The sequence below is a fragment of the Simochromis diagramma genome, unplaced genomic scaffold, assembly GCF_900408965.1.
Source record: "Simochromis diagramma unplaced genomic scaffold, fSimDia1.1 OVJJ01000602.1, whole genome shotgun sequence".
Lineage (NCBI taxonomy): Eukaryota > Metazoa > Chordata > Actinopteri > Cichliformes > Cichlidae > Simochromis > Simochromis diagramma.
In genome coordinates, this window is record NW_024387040.1 from 4,840,100 (window position 1) to 4,857,398 (window position 17,299).

The 17,299-nt window shown below is 41.2% G+C and overlaps 2 protein-coding genes across 2 annotated transcripts; one reads left to right on the plus strand and one right to left on the minus strand.

The window, feature by feature from the left end:
- The first annotated feature begins 9,233 nt into the window (after positions 1–9,233).
- crhb (corticotropin releasing hormone b) lies at positions 9,234–10,947 on the plus strand. Its single transcript, XM_040044198.1, has 2 exons — positions 9,234–9,443; positions 10,007–10,947. Exon 2 carries the CDS (start codon positions 10,027–10,029, stop codon positions 10,528–10,530), a length of 504 nt encoding a protein of 167 aa, XP_039900132.1. The 5' UTR covers positions 9,234–9,443; positions 10,007–10,026; the 3' UTR covers positions 10,531–10,947.
- Positions 10,948–12,005: 1,058 nt separating this feature from the next.
- Positions 12,006–17,161, minus strand: trim55b (tripartite motif containing 55b). Its single transcript, XM_040044463.1, has 8 exons — positions 16,562–17,161; positions 16,150–16,319; positions 14,691–14,868; positions 14,445–14,540; positions 13,562–13,795; positions 13,427–13,449; positions 12,916–13,040; positions 12,006–12,819 (listed from the first exon to the last, which is right to left on the minus strand). The coding sequence occupies exons 1-8, from the start codon at positions 16,679–16,681 to the stop codon at positions 12,647–12,649; spliced, it is 1,119 nt and encodes a 372-aa protein (XP_039900397.1). The 5' UTR covers positions 16,682–17,161; the 3' UTR covers positions 12,006–12,646.
- Between the last annotated feature and the right edge of the window lie 138 nt (positions 17,162–17,299).

Sequence of the window (17,299 nt, forward strand, 5' to 3'; positions counted from 1 at the left end):
AAACCCTCATCATGAAGCTCCCGGTGCACGGTTTTCGTGCTGATGTTAATGCCAGAGGGGTTTGAAACTCTGCAGTCACTGAGTCACCAGAACGCTGGTGACTTTTATGCAGTACACTACAGCAGTTTCTGAAATACCAACCCAACGATGCTACGTTCAAAATCACTTAAATCGCCTTTCTTCCCCATTTCTAAACTCAGTTTCAACTTCAGCATCTGGTATTTACCATGTCTCCATGCCTAAATATAGGTATGAAATTAGATATTTGTGTTAATCAGAAGTTAAACAGGTGTATACTATGAAGGTAGCGAACGGGTGTATACTATGAAGTTGACGCCAGCAAGTAGCTAGGCTAGTGTTGCTAAGCTAGCTTAACTTAGCAAAACGACTGGAACACAAAGTAAACAGTGAGCCTTGAGTCCATTCATGGATAACTTTGCTCTCCCTTTAATCAAAAAGGGTTACAGTGTGACTGGGTTTATTGCTAACATCTGGCAATTTTCATAGAATATCAAAGTTTTCACCATTAACAGTCTCCAATAAAAACTTAGTTTAACTAGCAAAAATACTGGTTGCTCCTGTTTTGAAATGTGACCAGATTGTGGAAAGGTGAAACTCATCTTGCTTACCTCACTGCCCATAATGGCGTACTTATGTCTGTGTGCTTTCTACGTCAAAGGGTGTTTTCTTTGTGCATTAGCAGCACCGGGGGACAGTTACATCAGAACCTCAGTGTTGCTAAATATTTGGATGACCGCCCATCACCACTGCATCGAGAAGGGACCGGTGAAGGACAGTGCAGTTCCTGGCACGTCTCCTCTGTTTGTCAGCTGTTTTGGCGTTGCTCAGACTAACTTGTCCAGTCACTCATGCTGATGAATTTAGTAGACAAGGCTAGCTTGAGTGTCCAACCACCTGCCATAAATGCCTGTATCTTCCTCTGTTTTCTCTAACCCTGTTCCCTCGGACTCTTTCCTCTTTCCCGGGAGGGTTAAGCTTGGTGGTGAGAGGTTTCTGACAGAGGACCTCTTCAGATTAATGTGTGTATCTCTGCTGATTGATTCATTACATTAGTTTTATTCGACTAGTTCAGTAGATTGATGTGGAAGCTCTGGAAGCTTTTAAATTACAGCCACTCAATCGAATTAATCACGAAGTACAAGGTTCACACCAGCAGTGATTCTCTCTGACACAGTTAATGCTCTCAGCATAACAATATATTTATGAAAACATATTTTTCACTGTACAGCAACTAAAGCTTTAACACGCTTTTTCTTATTGTATTGGGAGCCGCTTTCTTTCCAAGTTCATTTTTGTGCCAACCGTTTTTAGGGTAACACGATTTGCTCGGGTTTCTGTGAAGAAAGGATGAATATCTTTTGGTTCCCCCCTCCCCGAGTGCTGCTGTCTGGTGTGATTGTCTCATTTTTTATTTTGGCCTGCTGCCACTGTGTGATCAGTGCCTGTTAGCTCCTCAAACAGGCTCAGGGAGAAGCCAAAGAGGGAATATTGACACCTACACAAACAATTAGGGAAGAGGAATACTTCCCAATTTACAGTAGAAAAATCTCAGTCATCTTCTGATGTTAACAAGTAAAACAGGGAAAAAAAGAAAGCAACGGATGAGTCACTCATTTTGCTCTGGGGTAAAACATGTGCGGATGTACAGAATGTCTTTATTTGAGAGACACTCTCTTAATGATCTTCTAATGTGATAAACACCAAAATCAAGACTGTGGGTTTTTTTATGGTAAAGATAGTTTCTGCAGAAGGGTCTCAAAATATTTTCTTGACCCAATTTGCTGCTCCATCGTTTTTTTTCCCCCTCATTAGACTAGCCACTTCCTGAAAAACAACAATGCATCTCATAGCTGATTTCACTTCATCTTCAGTGGCTTGGGTTCTGTCTAATGTGATGGAGGACATTCGTTATGTGTGCTATGGGGCAAATGCCCAGCGTGATCATCTGAGAAGACTCAGTTTGTGCACAAGGCATGAAGAGCCATGAAGACACACACATATATAAAAGCGGACAATCTCTGTTAGAAACCGGGAACTTGGAGTCAGTTTGATGAAGGGGATGCCAGCAGCATGTTTGCTCTCTGTTCGGGAACTTTACTACACTATTGAAAGTAAAATGTGTCTTGCTTGACACATCGGTGTAACTTTGTGCTGAACATGGGGGGTGGTCAAGATCTCTGTCTAAATAAATAAATAAATCTGGGTAAATTCCCAGATGATTAAACATGCAACTATTTTGCTGGTAATAACTGAAATTAGTAAAGAAAATCAACAGCCTATTTATGCAACATAACTCATAATATTATTGGGGGGGGGGGGGGTAGGTTGTATTGCTTGGGTCTGATTATTGGGGGGGGGGCATAACCCCCCCTAATCCCCCTGGAAATTACACCCCTGGCTTGACATAGGACTTTCAGCTCCTCAGAAGCAGTAACAGGGCACAGTTTTCTGTGTTTTCTTTATTTTATAATGTGCCAAATGTTTTCAAAGGTCTTGACTCCAGGCATGCCGCTTTAGCACATGGATCCTTTTGGAGCTACACTGACAAAACGTAGTTTGGCATTTTCTTGCTGAAATAAGCAAGATACTTCCCTGTTCTTCTTCATGCATGCCTTCCTCGGTCCACAGATGGTACCCATGCATTGTACATTAATAAATTATGGGCTCTGGATTTTGATCTATACCGTGGTACAACCTTTCAGTCCTCCTTATCTCCTAATTTCCACAAAAGTATTTCAAAAAGTTTTATTTGTAAGACCATAGGGTGGTTTTATATATATGTCTAATAGACTCCAGTTTCTCTATGTGAATGGGGAGTTACTTAAGGAGTTCCACAGGGTTCTGTGCTAGTACCAGTTTTATTTACATCATACATGCTTATACAGGCACGGAAAACATGTTTATTGCTATGTGACATGATACTGAACTTTATCTATCTGTGAAGCCAGATGAGACAGACCAATTAGTCAGACTACAAGTGTCACGGGTTGCCGGGGCAAGCCGTGTGTATTATTAAAGGACCCAAGATGCAGGTGGCTTCTGAAGTGAGCGAGCTTTATTGTGACAGTGATATACCAAACAAAGGAAAGGGTGGCAAGAAACAGAACTGAAAACACTCTAAACTGGGAAAACTAAAACTTAAAAAACAAAAAAAGAACATAAATGAGGGTACCTTGCAGGGAGAACAACGTGGGGAGAATGCACAGGAAGACGGAGGAAGATACACAGACGAACCAGCAATGAAGACGAGGGAACTTGTCTGGGAAATCAGGGAATGGGAAACAGGAGGGAGGCACAGCTGGGAATAATTGGACATAACGAGACAGGGGGAGTGAAACTAGAATCACTGACGAGAGACACGAACCTTCAAAATAAAACAGGAAACACCAACTGAACACAACACACACAAGAAAAAAGGAGAGTACAACAACCCAGAATAAACAAAACCACAGAATAATAATAAACTAAAACATAAACACGGAGTCACAGACAATGCATATAAGATAATGCATATAAGATGTTTCAGCTGGTGTAAATGAATACACATATTTCAAATAAATATAGGCTCATTGAATTCTGGTTTTATTTAAATAAAACCTTTTTTGTTTCCTTTGTTTCTTTATTTTTTTTGCAACAAGATTTTTGCTGTAAATGGTTTAATCTAGAAAAACAGAAACAAAAGACACACAAGATGCAGCAAGCATGCTTAGGTAAAGAAAGGGAGAAAAGACCACACACTTCTATACACTGACAGGTTTTATCTCATTAGCCTACCAGTTGACATAAATAGATGCTGCAGTTTTTGAAACTGATGGCATCTTCTCAGCAAATTCCAAAACACCGCCACAGACATTAAAAATATTACATAAGAAAAATATTACAGGGGTATAACAGCCGTTATAACCATTAGAATCCACTTACTGGGAACTAGCTCTGTCTGATAAACTTCCATTTGGTCATAACCCAAGTAAAGAGCCCTTATGTAAAAATATCTGAGGTAACCACTGATCGCTGTGAGACAGAGCAGCATGATGGACATTCACAAAGACAGGAAGAAACCTGTTCAACCATTTCAGCCTTTATGCCTCTGATTGCTACATGGTGTGCGGAGAGCTGTGTTGAAAGGAAGAAGAGTGCTTTTAAGGTTGTTAGCGCTCTGAGACAATCCAAGATTAGAATAAAGAAAGCTGTTTGAAATGTTTCTTGCCTGGCTGTCTTCTGTCACTTTGATCTGTATAACTGCCAGCATCAATGTATTTGATGTTTGTCAATCTTGAAAGGAGACGTGACTTTTTATTTTTTTTGAGAAATTCCTGCCACTGATCACACTTTATAGCTGCATAACGATTAGACAAAATTAATGAATTATAGATGATTCACAGCTTAGCCATGAGGGTGCACAGGGAAGACAGCATCAGCATATATGTTCAGATTAAGTGGCCCCAAAGAGACAATTATGGTCAAAGTGTATTATCAAAGAGAAAACTGGGTTACAATTTTGCTAGAATGGCTTTGGCCTAGATTTCTCCCGAGACAGTTTTTTTCCTTTCTTTTTTTTTATCACACTCTAGGATTGGAGATTTGCTGTCTCATGCCTTTGAGTGAAATGTTAGAACAGTATGTCACGTATCACTGAAATAAAGTTTCACTAATAATAACTTGAAATCATGCACAGAAGCAGAACATTTAGTATTTCCTGAAATGGAGACAGGCCCCTAAATATCTCTCATTTCACAGGATAAATCTGAGAAAACTGACTGAGCCAACATATTCAGTTCACATAATGTGACTGCTGGACAAATGACAGGAAATTACCAGTCAAATCAAAATTTAGCAAAGAATGATGCGTCAACATCTCTGCAAGCATTGTACTAACCCATATGACATGTCTGTGAAAACATTTACAAAGCTGGACCCCCTTTCCTTCAGAGCTGCTTCATGCTGTAGATTCAACAAGGTGCTGGAAACATTTCTCTGGGATTTTGGTCCACATCGACACACAGCATCACACAGTTTCTGTGCATTTGTCAGCTGCACATCCATGATGTAACTCTCCCATTCCACCACATTCCAAAGTGCCATGTTGGATTGAGATCGGTGACTGTGTGGTTGTAATCAGTAAGTTACTGTTGCCTTCCTAGCAGCTTTGAAGCAGTCTGGTCATTCTCCTCTGACATCGGCAGGACATTTTCACCCAGAGAAGTGCTGCTCGCTGGATCTTTTCTCTTTTTCAAGTCATTCTCTGTAAACCCTAGAGATGATTGTGTGGGAAAATCCCAGTGGATCAGCAGTTTGTGAAATACTCGGACCAACAACAGCCATGTCACATTCACTTAAATCATCTTTCTATGCCATTCTGATGCTCATTTTGAACTTCAGCTGGTTGTCTTGACCCTGTCTACATGCCTGAATGTAATGATTTGCTACCATGTGACTGTATATAAAAAATATAATTTACAAACCTCCTCCTTGGTCGGCAGTCATATTTAACTGGTTTGTCACACTGAAAGTGACAGTATAGTATGTAGTGTCCAGATTAGAAGATAATCTGGATTGTAATCTACTGTACAGTCTCATCTTTTCCTACGTATAAACAATACAAAAGAATTAATGTTACTAATAAGCCTAAGGATTCTATGTGCTATAGGGCTCTTATTTAAAATGCGTGACCCTCGTGCTCACTATTGCACTGGTTTACACACTCCCTCCTTAAGACTCACAGCAGACTACACAATTCTAGTGACGTGAACAATCAGAAATAACATTAAATGGACCTTTTACTGTTATTTGAGTGACCTTTGCTGAAAACCTTAGACCTCAGCTGTTCCAGGGAATCACTTAAAAAGAATAATGAAACTACGTATCAGTGACATCTTTAAAAATTTTATACCTTTATGGGAGCAAACAGGGTCTCGTGGCAAAAGGCAATGGCAGCCAGCCAGGTGCACAGCTGATTTTGGTGTTTTTATGTGATTTATACAACAAAAAAAAGGCTTCAAACCCTCCAATCGATCCTTTTAATTACAGGTATTAAATATTGTCTGTTTAAATTTTAATCGAAATATAAAATTAGCTTTTTAGACGAGCTCTGTGACAAACTGGCGAACTCACTTCTCGATCTATGACAGTGAGAATAAATGGACTAATGGATGGAGGCTTTTTAGATTAAAGAACTTAGTATAGTTTATGTCTTTCTTAACAAACAGAAAAGAGATTCTAAACTTAAAAAAGACTCAGTATCTTTAAGATATCAGGACAGAGTAAGAACAAAGCTGGCAGAATTATCTCTTAAAATGACTATAAGCACAGAATATGAACTCAAACTTTTGGTTTCCCAAAAAGTAATCTGCAGGTATTCTGTAGTTACAAAAACACATACTGTAATTACCAGTTTGTTACTTGCTTATTCAACTTAAACACTGGAGCTATTCTGGGCTCTGTTATGAGTTCCAGTATCATCCTTACAGGCATTATTTCCCTTTCACAACGTTTGTGTGACAAGACTGGCAACCACTATGTGAACGAGTAAAAGTGAAGCTTCTGGCCTGCACGTGCTAGATCGTTACAGACAGATGGCCCTCGGGGGGCTTCGCTGCATTACAGAGAACTTTGCGTCACACGTTCTCATACGGGTTACCGTACACGGTCTTAGGAAGAGCCAGAGAAAGCCAGCCGTGTCACATTTAATTTTTCAAGATGTGATGACATTGAAACCTTCAAAAGATTGCTTTGTGTCAAATCCTGAAACATTCATCAAAACAGTTCTTTTCAAAAGCAGCTGGGGTTCACTGAAGAACACTTTAACATTAAGCCACCCTGTGGGGATACTGGCAGATCTCCTCTTGCATAGCAAATTAAACTTCTTAGCCTTAAATAGCCATGGTTGAAGCGTATATGTTTAACAATATAACTAGTTGGCTGATTGTATGAAAGCTTTGAGTAGTTTTGTGGTCAACTGTAAAACAAGAAATGCCATTTCTGTAAAATTGTCCATGTCTTTTTTCTTTGTAAAATGAAAGGCCAGGCTCTCACTTCTATTAGAGGTGTTTTTATAACAGGTTATATCACTGCACTATAAACCAGAAGGACACCTCAGCAACAAGACTGAGGTCAGGTGGTAGTCTAGCCCTGGGCTCTGCAGTCCCAGCGATCGCACTCACTTAAGCAGCGAGAGTGACTTTGATTATTAAAATTTTGTTTGTGAAAGTCAAGCATGCATTAGGAAAAACACGCTTCTATCCACTGGAGAAAGCTGTCCAATTATTCACGAAGGGAAAGTTCACCGAGAAGCACCGGAAAGGCAAATGATCAAATAATGAATCTGCTGCAGAGGAGAATTTGCTCTTCTGACAGTGATTCTGTAAAATACTTTTTCTTTGGCAATTTGCAGTTTGTGTGCTGTGGAAATCCAATTTCATCTATTCATTTTGAGTGTCTCACCAAAAGATGCCAGCGGGAAAGGTGGCAACATTCCAGTTTTCCAGGACAAATCATTTGGGTTTTATCTAATGTAATCATCTAAAAGACTCGCTCTAATTGAGCAAAGAGAGAGATAATAATTTAAGCCCAAGTCTTTTCCGGGGTGGCATCACAGAAGAGGATTTCTCTTCCAGTGATCTGTCCAGGGACGGTAATTTGAAAATGAGGTGATGTGAATTGACCACGAGCAGTCCCTCTCTCATGGCGGTGTTTTCTATTTGTGTCAGCCAACATGTGTTTCTCATGATGGGACCTGACACGTCCCCTTGAGCGGTAACGGAGCATGAAAAGTGACAAAGTCGAGAGGCTAGGGGAAACAAGGTTTTTGCATATTATCCTCTAATCCACTAAAACCAATATAGGTAATGCATGAATCTTGGAAGACAGTACTTTCTTTCTGAAGAAAAACCATCCTGCACTTCATGACTACATTTACACAATCAAATGTTCCCCCTCTGCTCTCTCTTCCTTTCGCTTTCCAGAGTGGTTGATTTTACTTGAGTGCACACTACCTGTTAGGTCACTTTGACCTCTACATATGTTTGAATCGTACTCTTTCCCGGTCTGAACATCTGAATGAAATGGATTTACTGTTAAGGATTAAATGGAAGGGTTGCCTTACAATGCATTCTAATTTTAGTTGCAAGTATGAAAGGGCCATCTTTTTATCAACATATTTTGCCATATGGGAATCCACATCCTCTGTCTCTGCCTTTGTGGAAGAATTAGTGCTCATTTAATGGCATTGCAAACTAAAAGGCCTCTCTACCAATGCCAGTGTCCTAGCTCATCATTTAAAAGAAGGCCATCTGGATCCAACCAAAGTATAATAGCCAACTTTCCACCAAGTTTCATGAATTTCAGCCAGGTTGTTTTTACTTAAACTTGCTTACAGACAAACTAATAAACAAATGGAACTGAAAAGAAATCATCTGCCATTGTGGAGGAATTGCTTGTTTTAAGGTATTGCACAAATGTTTGGGTAAATGTAAAGCAGGTAAAGCAGACAGAAACACAAAGTTAAAGATTTGAGCTTTTTAACATTCTAATCGCTTTTCTAATACTCGGATAAGCGCTTCATCTTGCAAGTGTGGCTTGGCGGTGGGCCCCTCTGGAGCAAGGTGGCCAAGGCACCGATTGGAAGAGGTGGTGACGTATATATGTGCAGCAGCAATGAATCACTGGGAGACAATACCTCTCTCTCTCTCTCTCCCAGCCTGATGTGTTTGCAAATGCACTTTCACTGAATGCAACACAGGGCAGATGGAAAACTGCTTTGGAATACTTGTGGTGTAAAATGCAGAGACAAAGTGAGTCCTGAAGATTGCACCAAAATGTCATACCTGAAACTACCGCACTTCCACAGTGTTACATAACTTTTGCAATTTTGTAGGCAATAGCAGTCACTGTATGGTGTCCTCAGATGAGGAAGGTTTTTTTTTCCTTTGTCTTTTATAAGACACATGATGAAAATGAGCAGTGACTGATAAGAAGAAAAAACATAGTTCCAGACTTATCTCGTCTAAATATTACTTTTTAACTTCTGATTATTTGCCACATGGAGTCCAAAACCCTTGGAATTATTTTTCAACTAACAAGCTCAAGTGAAAATGCCGGCAGGTGTGTCACCTATAGGCCTATTCTGAAAGCGCCGAGGTAGACGCTCGTGCACGTGCGCGCGCACTCACATATGACTCATCTCATCTAAACTAAAGCACTTTGTCAGAGGCGTCCATTCACGTTACACCCATGCAAGAACGCGCAGACTCAATCTCAGCTTGGAGCGCGACACTTATAGTGAGGGTGGCTATATAAGTCCATTCAGCATCTATCCTTTAAGTAACTATATACTTGATTCCTCAAAGTGAAGTGAAGGAGGGCGGCATCTCGCCAACTACCTGGCAACCTACACGGCTGTAGCGGACCACCTCTAAAGCCTGAAGGTAAGAAAAGTTTCATTAATTTTACCCACATTTTGAATTCGTATTTTTCCCTCTTTTAGCATTTTAGTTATTCTTTTCCCCAAGCACAGCTCAATGCGACTTTGCTTAATTAAAGACTTCTTTGTGCTTCACAGCAAACATTTAAAAACTGTATTTGTAGATGATAAAGTGGATTTGTAGATGATAAAGTGGATTTTTGGCTTTGCTGATACCTTTCTATTTTCATTTCTGATTTCATTTTTGGGGATGGACTAAGTATAATGATAGAAGACAATAATTCCTCATTCTAATCTTCGAGCTTCCTTTACGCGTAAATATTCCACATCGCAGATCAGTTGTACAATATATAGTCTCCTTACTAATAACAGGTGGCAACAGATCGCAAAATATCTTACAATAATAAAAATAAACTGCGGCAGCAATAGTTATAATTTGCCCGTTACATTATTGCAACGTCTCTTTTACGTGCGTAATTGCCTTTTTACGCGGCACATCTCGCGCCACAGCAAGAAAAACGAGCGTGCCAAAATTAAATAACCCAATGTATTTCTTTTTCTTCCCAGATTCCTGTTGAAATCCTGACATGAAGCTCAATTTATTCGGTACCGCCGTGATTCTGCTAGTTGCCTTCTTACCGCGCTACGAATGTCGGGCTATTGAGAGCCCTGGCAGTACTCTGCGCGTCCCAGCTCTACAAACCCAAAACTCCCAGCAGCTGCAATCCGGCCCGATTCTGGAGAGGCTTGGGGAGGAGTATTTCATCCGACTGGGCAACGGGGACTCGAACTCTTTCCCATCAACGTCCATGTATCCCGGCGGATCACCTTCCATCTTCAACAGAGCTTTGCAACTCCAGCTGACGCGGCGTCTTTTACAGGGGAAAGTTGGGAACATCAGGGCGCTCATAAGCGGCTTCGGAGACCGCGGGGACGACTCGATGGAGAGGGGAAGAAGGTCCGAGGACCCGCCAATATCCCTGGATCTGACCTTCCATCTGCTCCGGGAGATGATGGAGATGTCCAGGGCGGAACAGCTGGCTCAGCAAGCGCAGAATAACAGAAGAATGATGGAGCTCTTCGGGAAATGATTTCCCAGCCCGCCAAAGATCTCCCTTCCCTTTCTTTTTCTTTTACTCCTTCTGTTGTGCATTTTTGCCATCAGCACAAAACATGCTCTGTACAATATAGTGCTGCTTTATCACTTTATTGTTTATAGCTTTAACCTCAAACTATGGAGCATAAACGGGCTTGACTTATAATGAGCCGATTGTACCTTGCCATTTCAATGTTGGTGTCAGATCTGTAGAGATATGCCGTTCTTCATATTTGAGATGAAATACTTTCGTCTAAGACATGAATTGCATTCACAAAATTGGCATTTTGTTTTAGATTATGAATCACTGTATTTATGATATTTATGTTTGTTAATAAACTTACGTGCAACCAGTCATTTTCTGTTGTGCAACAGAACGTCTTATATCTATATTTTTAATAAAAAAAAATAAAAGCAATGCTTACATTTCTCTGTGGATATCCTTACATATTAGTTAACACTAACGCCAATAAAAATAAATAAATAATCCCATTAACTTTGACTAGTAATCTGATTAAAACGCACTTTTCTAATGACCTTTAACACATGGATTTGTAGTCCCACATTAAAGAAACTTTAAAAAAAAAGTAAATAACAACTTTAAGAGTGCACAAATGGCCACAGAATCTCGAGTCTTGCCTATAAATGCTGACTGGTAAAGGTTTGCCTAACTCAGTGCAAAGAATTGCATAGGTCTAACCATGGCATTGCTCTGGAGCCAGTTCATGCCTTCTGTCTAATGCAGACACACACAAAAAAAGCTCTAACTGCAGTACTTTGCCAAAAATCTGAACAACCCTTCAGCGCAGTGAACATTCATACAGCGTTTTTCCTTCTAAACCCTTAATCCTCAAGAGGCAATTCTCATTATACCAGCAAGAGGCAACCACGCTTAGCTCAAAGATGCACCACTGATAGCTAATTAGTGTCAAAGACACTGTGTGTGTGTGTTTATGTGTGAGCGTGTGTATGTGAACGCTGATTCTTGACCCCCAGTGTCAGGCTACGCTAAACAAGAGCTGTGGGTGTGAGTCATCCTATTCTTTTTGGCCCGCGAAGCATCTTGAGGCTTAGTGTGGGATTGAGCCCGTTTGTAAAGGATCCAACTCACCGAGACATGGTGTAAAATAACAGATGGTCGTTGAATGGTGAACTACCTGAGCGGTGGAGTTACAGCAACGTGAGGCCATCGCAGGGCAGCAAATTATTTGCTTTGGTCTAAAAATATGGGAGCACTCATATTTGCTCACTGTGGTCTCATATGTATATGCAGGAGTGTTATCCTGATCATGCAGTGGAGAAGGATGTTAAAAATGTCTGAACAAGCCAAAAAAAGGCACTCACGCATTGAGCTGGATTTCCTTCCACGGAAATATGCCAATAGGAGTGTGGAAAGACGAAGAGGGAGGGAGAGAGAAGGCATTACGAAGAAACAAAACTGGTTTTTTTACATCTAGTGTCAAATAGCGATGTGAAAAAGTATGCTGATGGTATTTAGTCAAATCATTTTTAATGTATATAATATGCATGTATCATATATATCATCATGGGAAATAATACCTGTGCCACATTACAATGAAGAATATTAAACATAACGCAAGCAGCCCGATGTAGGAAATACTGAAATGTCACAGTGCTCATTTTATCACTCTGCTACATTACTCACAGAGTTATATCAGTCATCAAGAAGTATACAACAGAGAGGAGAACCAGCGGCTCTCCTATTATGTTTTTTTAATGATGGAGTTTAAGGAGCAAGTCTCAAAAGGTCAACCACATAAAAAAAATATTTGAGTACATCTGAATTCTGCAAAGAGCTGAATGACAGTCAAAGTCCCTCTGTCATTAAGCATGTTCAAAATGAAAAGGAGGAACTAAAGCATGTTTTTTTAATAAGAGAAAAAGAGATTAAATCAGTCCGAATGCTGTGATAGACCAATCACAACAAAAGAGGCAGAAGTAAAACATCTCTGCCTTCCTTAAGATCTACATACACAGATTAGGTTCCCCTCGTGGCTAAAAATGTATCACAGCTGACCTGAGGTCAACATTTAGGAGCAACAATCAATCCTGCTTCTGGTTTAGGTGCTGTCAGGGCCGATGGCTGACAGCTAAGTTGAGGGAGTGCTCGTGGGTGCGCTGGGGGAGGAGCTCATCTGCTGTGGGGGTGCAGAAGGCTGGGCAGAGGTGGCTGAAACAGCACCTCCAGGAACAGTTTGTGATCCTTCTCCTTCCTCAGCACCAGCTCCTGCAGCCTCATCTTCTTCATCCTCATCTTCGTCATCTGTGTGAGAATTAAGGCAAAAAAAGGATGAAGGCTGGAGAACTACAACACTGAGGGGTGTGAAGCAAATTAAAGCCGCGATCTCTGTTCCTTTACCTTGGATGAAGTCGATGCTCCGCAGGGCCTTGCCCTCTTTCTTGAAGTCGACTTTGTAGTGATCCATACTCTCGTAGCCAAGCTCTACTTTATCCAGGTGCGCTGCACTGGATGCCTCTTCAATCCTGAGCACATAAGTCTCATTTAGGATATTCACAGGACTAAATGTTGCCTCACAAAGTCATGGTAACACGTCTTAAATATATTCAATCTGTGATGTTTAGCACGTTCGGCAAGTTATTTCAGGATGCCACAGCAGAAGATAGTGATTTGCAACATTTCACAGGATTATTTTCCACAGCTACCAGAGGGAAGGTGTGACCTTGCTCTATTAGAATTGTGGTTTTATGTGTAAGTGCAGATGTACTCATTCATGAGAGTGATTAAAAAACATTAGCTAGAAAGGATTTTGACTTTTACACTGGCGGTGTAGTCTCTCTCTTTTTTGCAAAACCCCTTCATCCTCTTACCAGTGCAATTATTATTATTGAAAAACAAACAGCATACTTACTTTTTGAGGAGAGGCTTTGTGTTCTGAAAGACACAAGGGAGAGTTCAACTGAACATGCACATAAAATACTGATAAACTTTTATGAATTGGCTAAAATTATGTCAAATTTAAACCCCATGTGGTAGCAGCTCTGACCTGCAGGAATAAAGCCATTTCTGGCTCATCCATAGTCTGGATCCCCATCTCCAAGATTTTACAGCTCTCCTCCAGATGGTCTCCATATTTCCTTGTCAGGCCCCGGATATAGTTTACCTTCTCTTCCTGTTCGCCTGTCACCTTCTGACTCATCTCCCTCTTTTTCTCCTCCAGGATAGAGTACAGGTGGTCAAACTTTTCACAAACCAGAGTCTTCTGTCTCCGACTGTTCTCCTGTACATGCGTGAACAAGTGAAGAAAGCAAACACCCACAGGGAAAGATTGTAAATTCTGCAGGTCCATTCTTTATTAATGAGTTCTGGGTGGGAAATGTAGGCAATTCAGTTTCGAAGTACATTAGAATTTCAAAATGAGAGAAAATGCGGTAACTAGTTGTTGTTTTCATTCTTCGGATGTCTAAACACTGCAAAATTCCTTCCGTTCAGTTGGTGCCATGTGCATGACGCTACTGCAGTGACACACAGAGGACTGGAGTCACTCCAGCTTCCTCTCTACTACGTCCAACTGTGGCACGTGAACCATAAGAAAGCTGCCTGTTCTCGCCCTATCAATTACACTGCTCGTTTTATTGTCCGTGGAAGTGGGTCGAAGGCAGAATAGGGTGCTCTAACTAGTGTATGCGGACCCAGCGTAGGAGAAAATATGAAAAGGGGAGATTAAAGCAGTCCGTGGAACCAAAACATTTATTTTCCTCTTACTGCCTCTCTGTCTAAATCTCGCAGATGGATAAAAGCAGAAAGAGTGGCCGTGACAAGGACACATTACATCAGTTTGGTCGTCTGTGCAGGTGCATTAGTGTGTGCACGGAGTGAGGCTTGCTGCGTGAGTGAGCGGCCAGGCACTGCAGCAGTCGGAAACTGACCTCTATGGCACGACAGGCTTCCTCTAGCTGACTAATGATGCCCTGCATCCTGTCGTTGTTACCAACCACCATGGCAATCCCGTCACTCAGCTCCGTCTAGGGGGCAAGGACACGACAGCATGACTACAGACTCAAATCTGGGGCAAATCTATGATTATACTATGATATACTTCATGATGAAACTGTAAAAAACACATCACCATGGCTGAGAGTATTCGTAGCCTTTGTAAGCATCTCGGGCCTCACCTTCTTCGTCTGGTAGATGCTGCTGAGAGGAGCCACCTCGCAGTCTTTGTGGGCTCCAAAGACCTTGCACATGGAGCATGTGGGCACACTGTGGGTCACGCAGTAAATGTTGATCTTTTCATCCTCGTGAATATCACACATGGGCGTTTCTTCCTTTTTCTCTGGTGCTGGTTTGCTGCTGTTGAGGTGCGATGAAAACAGCGGTAGTGTCCTGTGATGCTGCACATTTGACTGCATACTGATGTGACATGCAGTGTCAGTTTGATAATGTCACTGTTACACATCTCGGCATCTCAACAGCTTATCGATGACCCATCAGGTGTGCCCTGCCATTCACATGCACTGCCAGCACTGTAATCAATAGGTCATCATCACTGCTGAGTAGTGTGGGAGCAAGCATACATGATTCATGTTTATATAGCTTAAAAGTTTTCCCCCCTTCCTTATTTCTTAAGTTTATACGTCACACCATCAGACAAAGATAACCCAAGTAAATAAAAAATGCAGTTTTTAAATAATGATTTCATTTATTTAAGTGAAAAGTTTATCCAAAATGCACCTGCCCTGTGAGAAAAAGTAATTGTAAAGCTTTTGGCGACATCTGACAATGAGTCTTTCACATCACCGTAGAGGAATTTTGGCCTGCTCTTCTTTGCAGAATTGCTTTAATTCAAACACATTTAAAGGGGTTTTTTGAGCACGAACAACCTGTTTAAGGTCCTGACTTTGAGTAGGTGGTTCCAAAACCTTACATTTGCTTGTTTTTAAGGATAAAGGTCACTCTTTGGGGGATGCGAATGTTTACATTTTAGACTGAGGAGATGGTTTAAAAGACGATGACGGATCATTAACAACACCAACTGTCAACCACCTACAATGCAGTCTCGAGATCCGTTTCCCACGCGGCTCATAACCCACTCACACGTTGCAGCGGGTGAACTCAACGGGTCACATAATGTGGTCTCACGCAAGATCTCACAGTGATTTCATCTGAAGCCTCAGGTGGTAACGACCCACTCCTTTCTTCCCAGTTTGACTCGTGTGATGATGGACATGACTACTAGTCAGGCAACGATCTCCTCTTAAGGGGAAATCCCCATTAGGGTTTAAATACCTGGCACTCTCTACGTTTTGGTTTCAGAACTGAAGAAGCATCTCGGTCATCCTATAAACTCTACTCAGGATAATTGTAATGAAATAATGTCACAACAGCAAGAAGTGTTCTGGATATCATGTCATACAAGCCTTTCAGTCATCTGCTGGATAAAAAAATCTGTGTGGATGACTACTGCAAGTAGAAATGCCCTCTCACCCACTGCAGATCTCTGACTCAGAAGCCAGTGTTTCACTTCCTGCTACTATACTTTACTGCAGTTTCACAAATGAAAACATCCTCCTGTCAGACATGAAGAATTCTTTTAATTTTTTGTTATTTTGACAAATGTCTGATCTGTCTCACCTGCTGGATTCTTGTTTGAACATGTCAATGATATTCTCAACCAACAGGTTCCTCTGCAGGCCGTAAACACCATGCCTGTCCAGAATCACCTCGTGTCTGCAGGACGGGCATCGGAAACGGCCACCAGAGGTCAACGAGCCGCTTCTTGTTGGAAGGTACGGGTTTGAAGCCTGTAAACAACAAGTGAAGCTCTGAATAATTACATTGTTTCACTCGGCAGTTAGGAAATATTAATCCAGGGGATTAACAGTCCATAACACAAACTTCAAACCACCATCATTAACATTCAGTCCACATGTTTGTAAACAGAGCCTATGGGTGTTAAATTTATGTCACTATTTGGGTCTTTGATATGTGAAAATTCAGACCAACTTTATAAATAATTACCAATTTGAGCCATTCAATAGCTTACCTGGAAAACATCATTGGCACATTTTCTGCACAGGTTGTGCTGGCAGGGTAGGATGACCACAGGCTTTGTAAACATTTCCAGGCATATTGGACAAATCAGCTGTTTCTCCAAGTTGTCCATGGTGTCAACTAAACAACTTAAAAAGTCTGAAAAGTTTAGTATGAAGTCCTTTCTAAAAGCAGTCTATCATAGGCCCAGCTTCAGGCTAAGTAGTAGGCCTGTTATGTTTGTCCTAAAGGGTGTAGACTCCTATCTCCTCTGTGTCAGTTCTGTTTTTAGCAGCTACTGCTGTCACGTCTAAGGTTGCCATTTTTGCCTTGTCCATATTTGAAACTAAGTAGGGCAGTGCTGAACAGCAGCCCATCCCCAGCCTCTTCTACGCTGGGTGCAATGTAGCTATGCGTTTCATAGGGTGGGGGCGAGTGATTTAGCAAGAGATGCAATCATATGACCCATGTGACTTTTAGAACTAAAATTATTGATAGCATCTGAAAATCTCTACTGAAAACACGTAGTTCTCGGCACCTTTTTACCATGTTGCCAATCAAGTGCCAGCTTTGCATTAATGTTAACTTAGCAGCAGGAAGCTATCGAATGTGACTTCCGTCAAAGTTTGGAACAGACCATTACGTTAGAGGGAAGATAACAGCGCACAGGAGAGGTTTGTTACAATAATAGGTTCGCTGGCTAAGTTCCTAATTAAAGGAGTGATCGTGATTATACCTAGCATTAAACAAA

Coding starts and splice junctions, on each gene's coding strand:
- trim55b (XM_040044463.1), bottom strand. CDS start 16,681: ATGGACAACTTGGAGAAACAGCTGATTTGTCCAATATGCCTGGAAATG. Junction 16,320..16,561: donor GTGCCAATGATGTTTTCCAG/GTAAGCTATTGA, acceptor TGTTGTTTACAG/GCTTCAAACCCGTACCTTCC. Junction 13,796..14,444: donor AAGCCTGTCGTGCCATAGAG/GTCAGTTTCCGA, acceptor ACGCATGTACAG/GAGAACAGTCGGAGACAGAA.
- crhb (XM_040044198.1), top strand. CDS start 10,027: ATGAAGCTCAATTTATTCGGTACCGCCGTGATTCTGCTAGTTGCCTTC.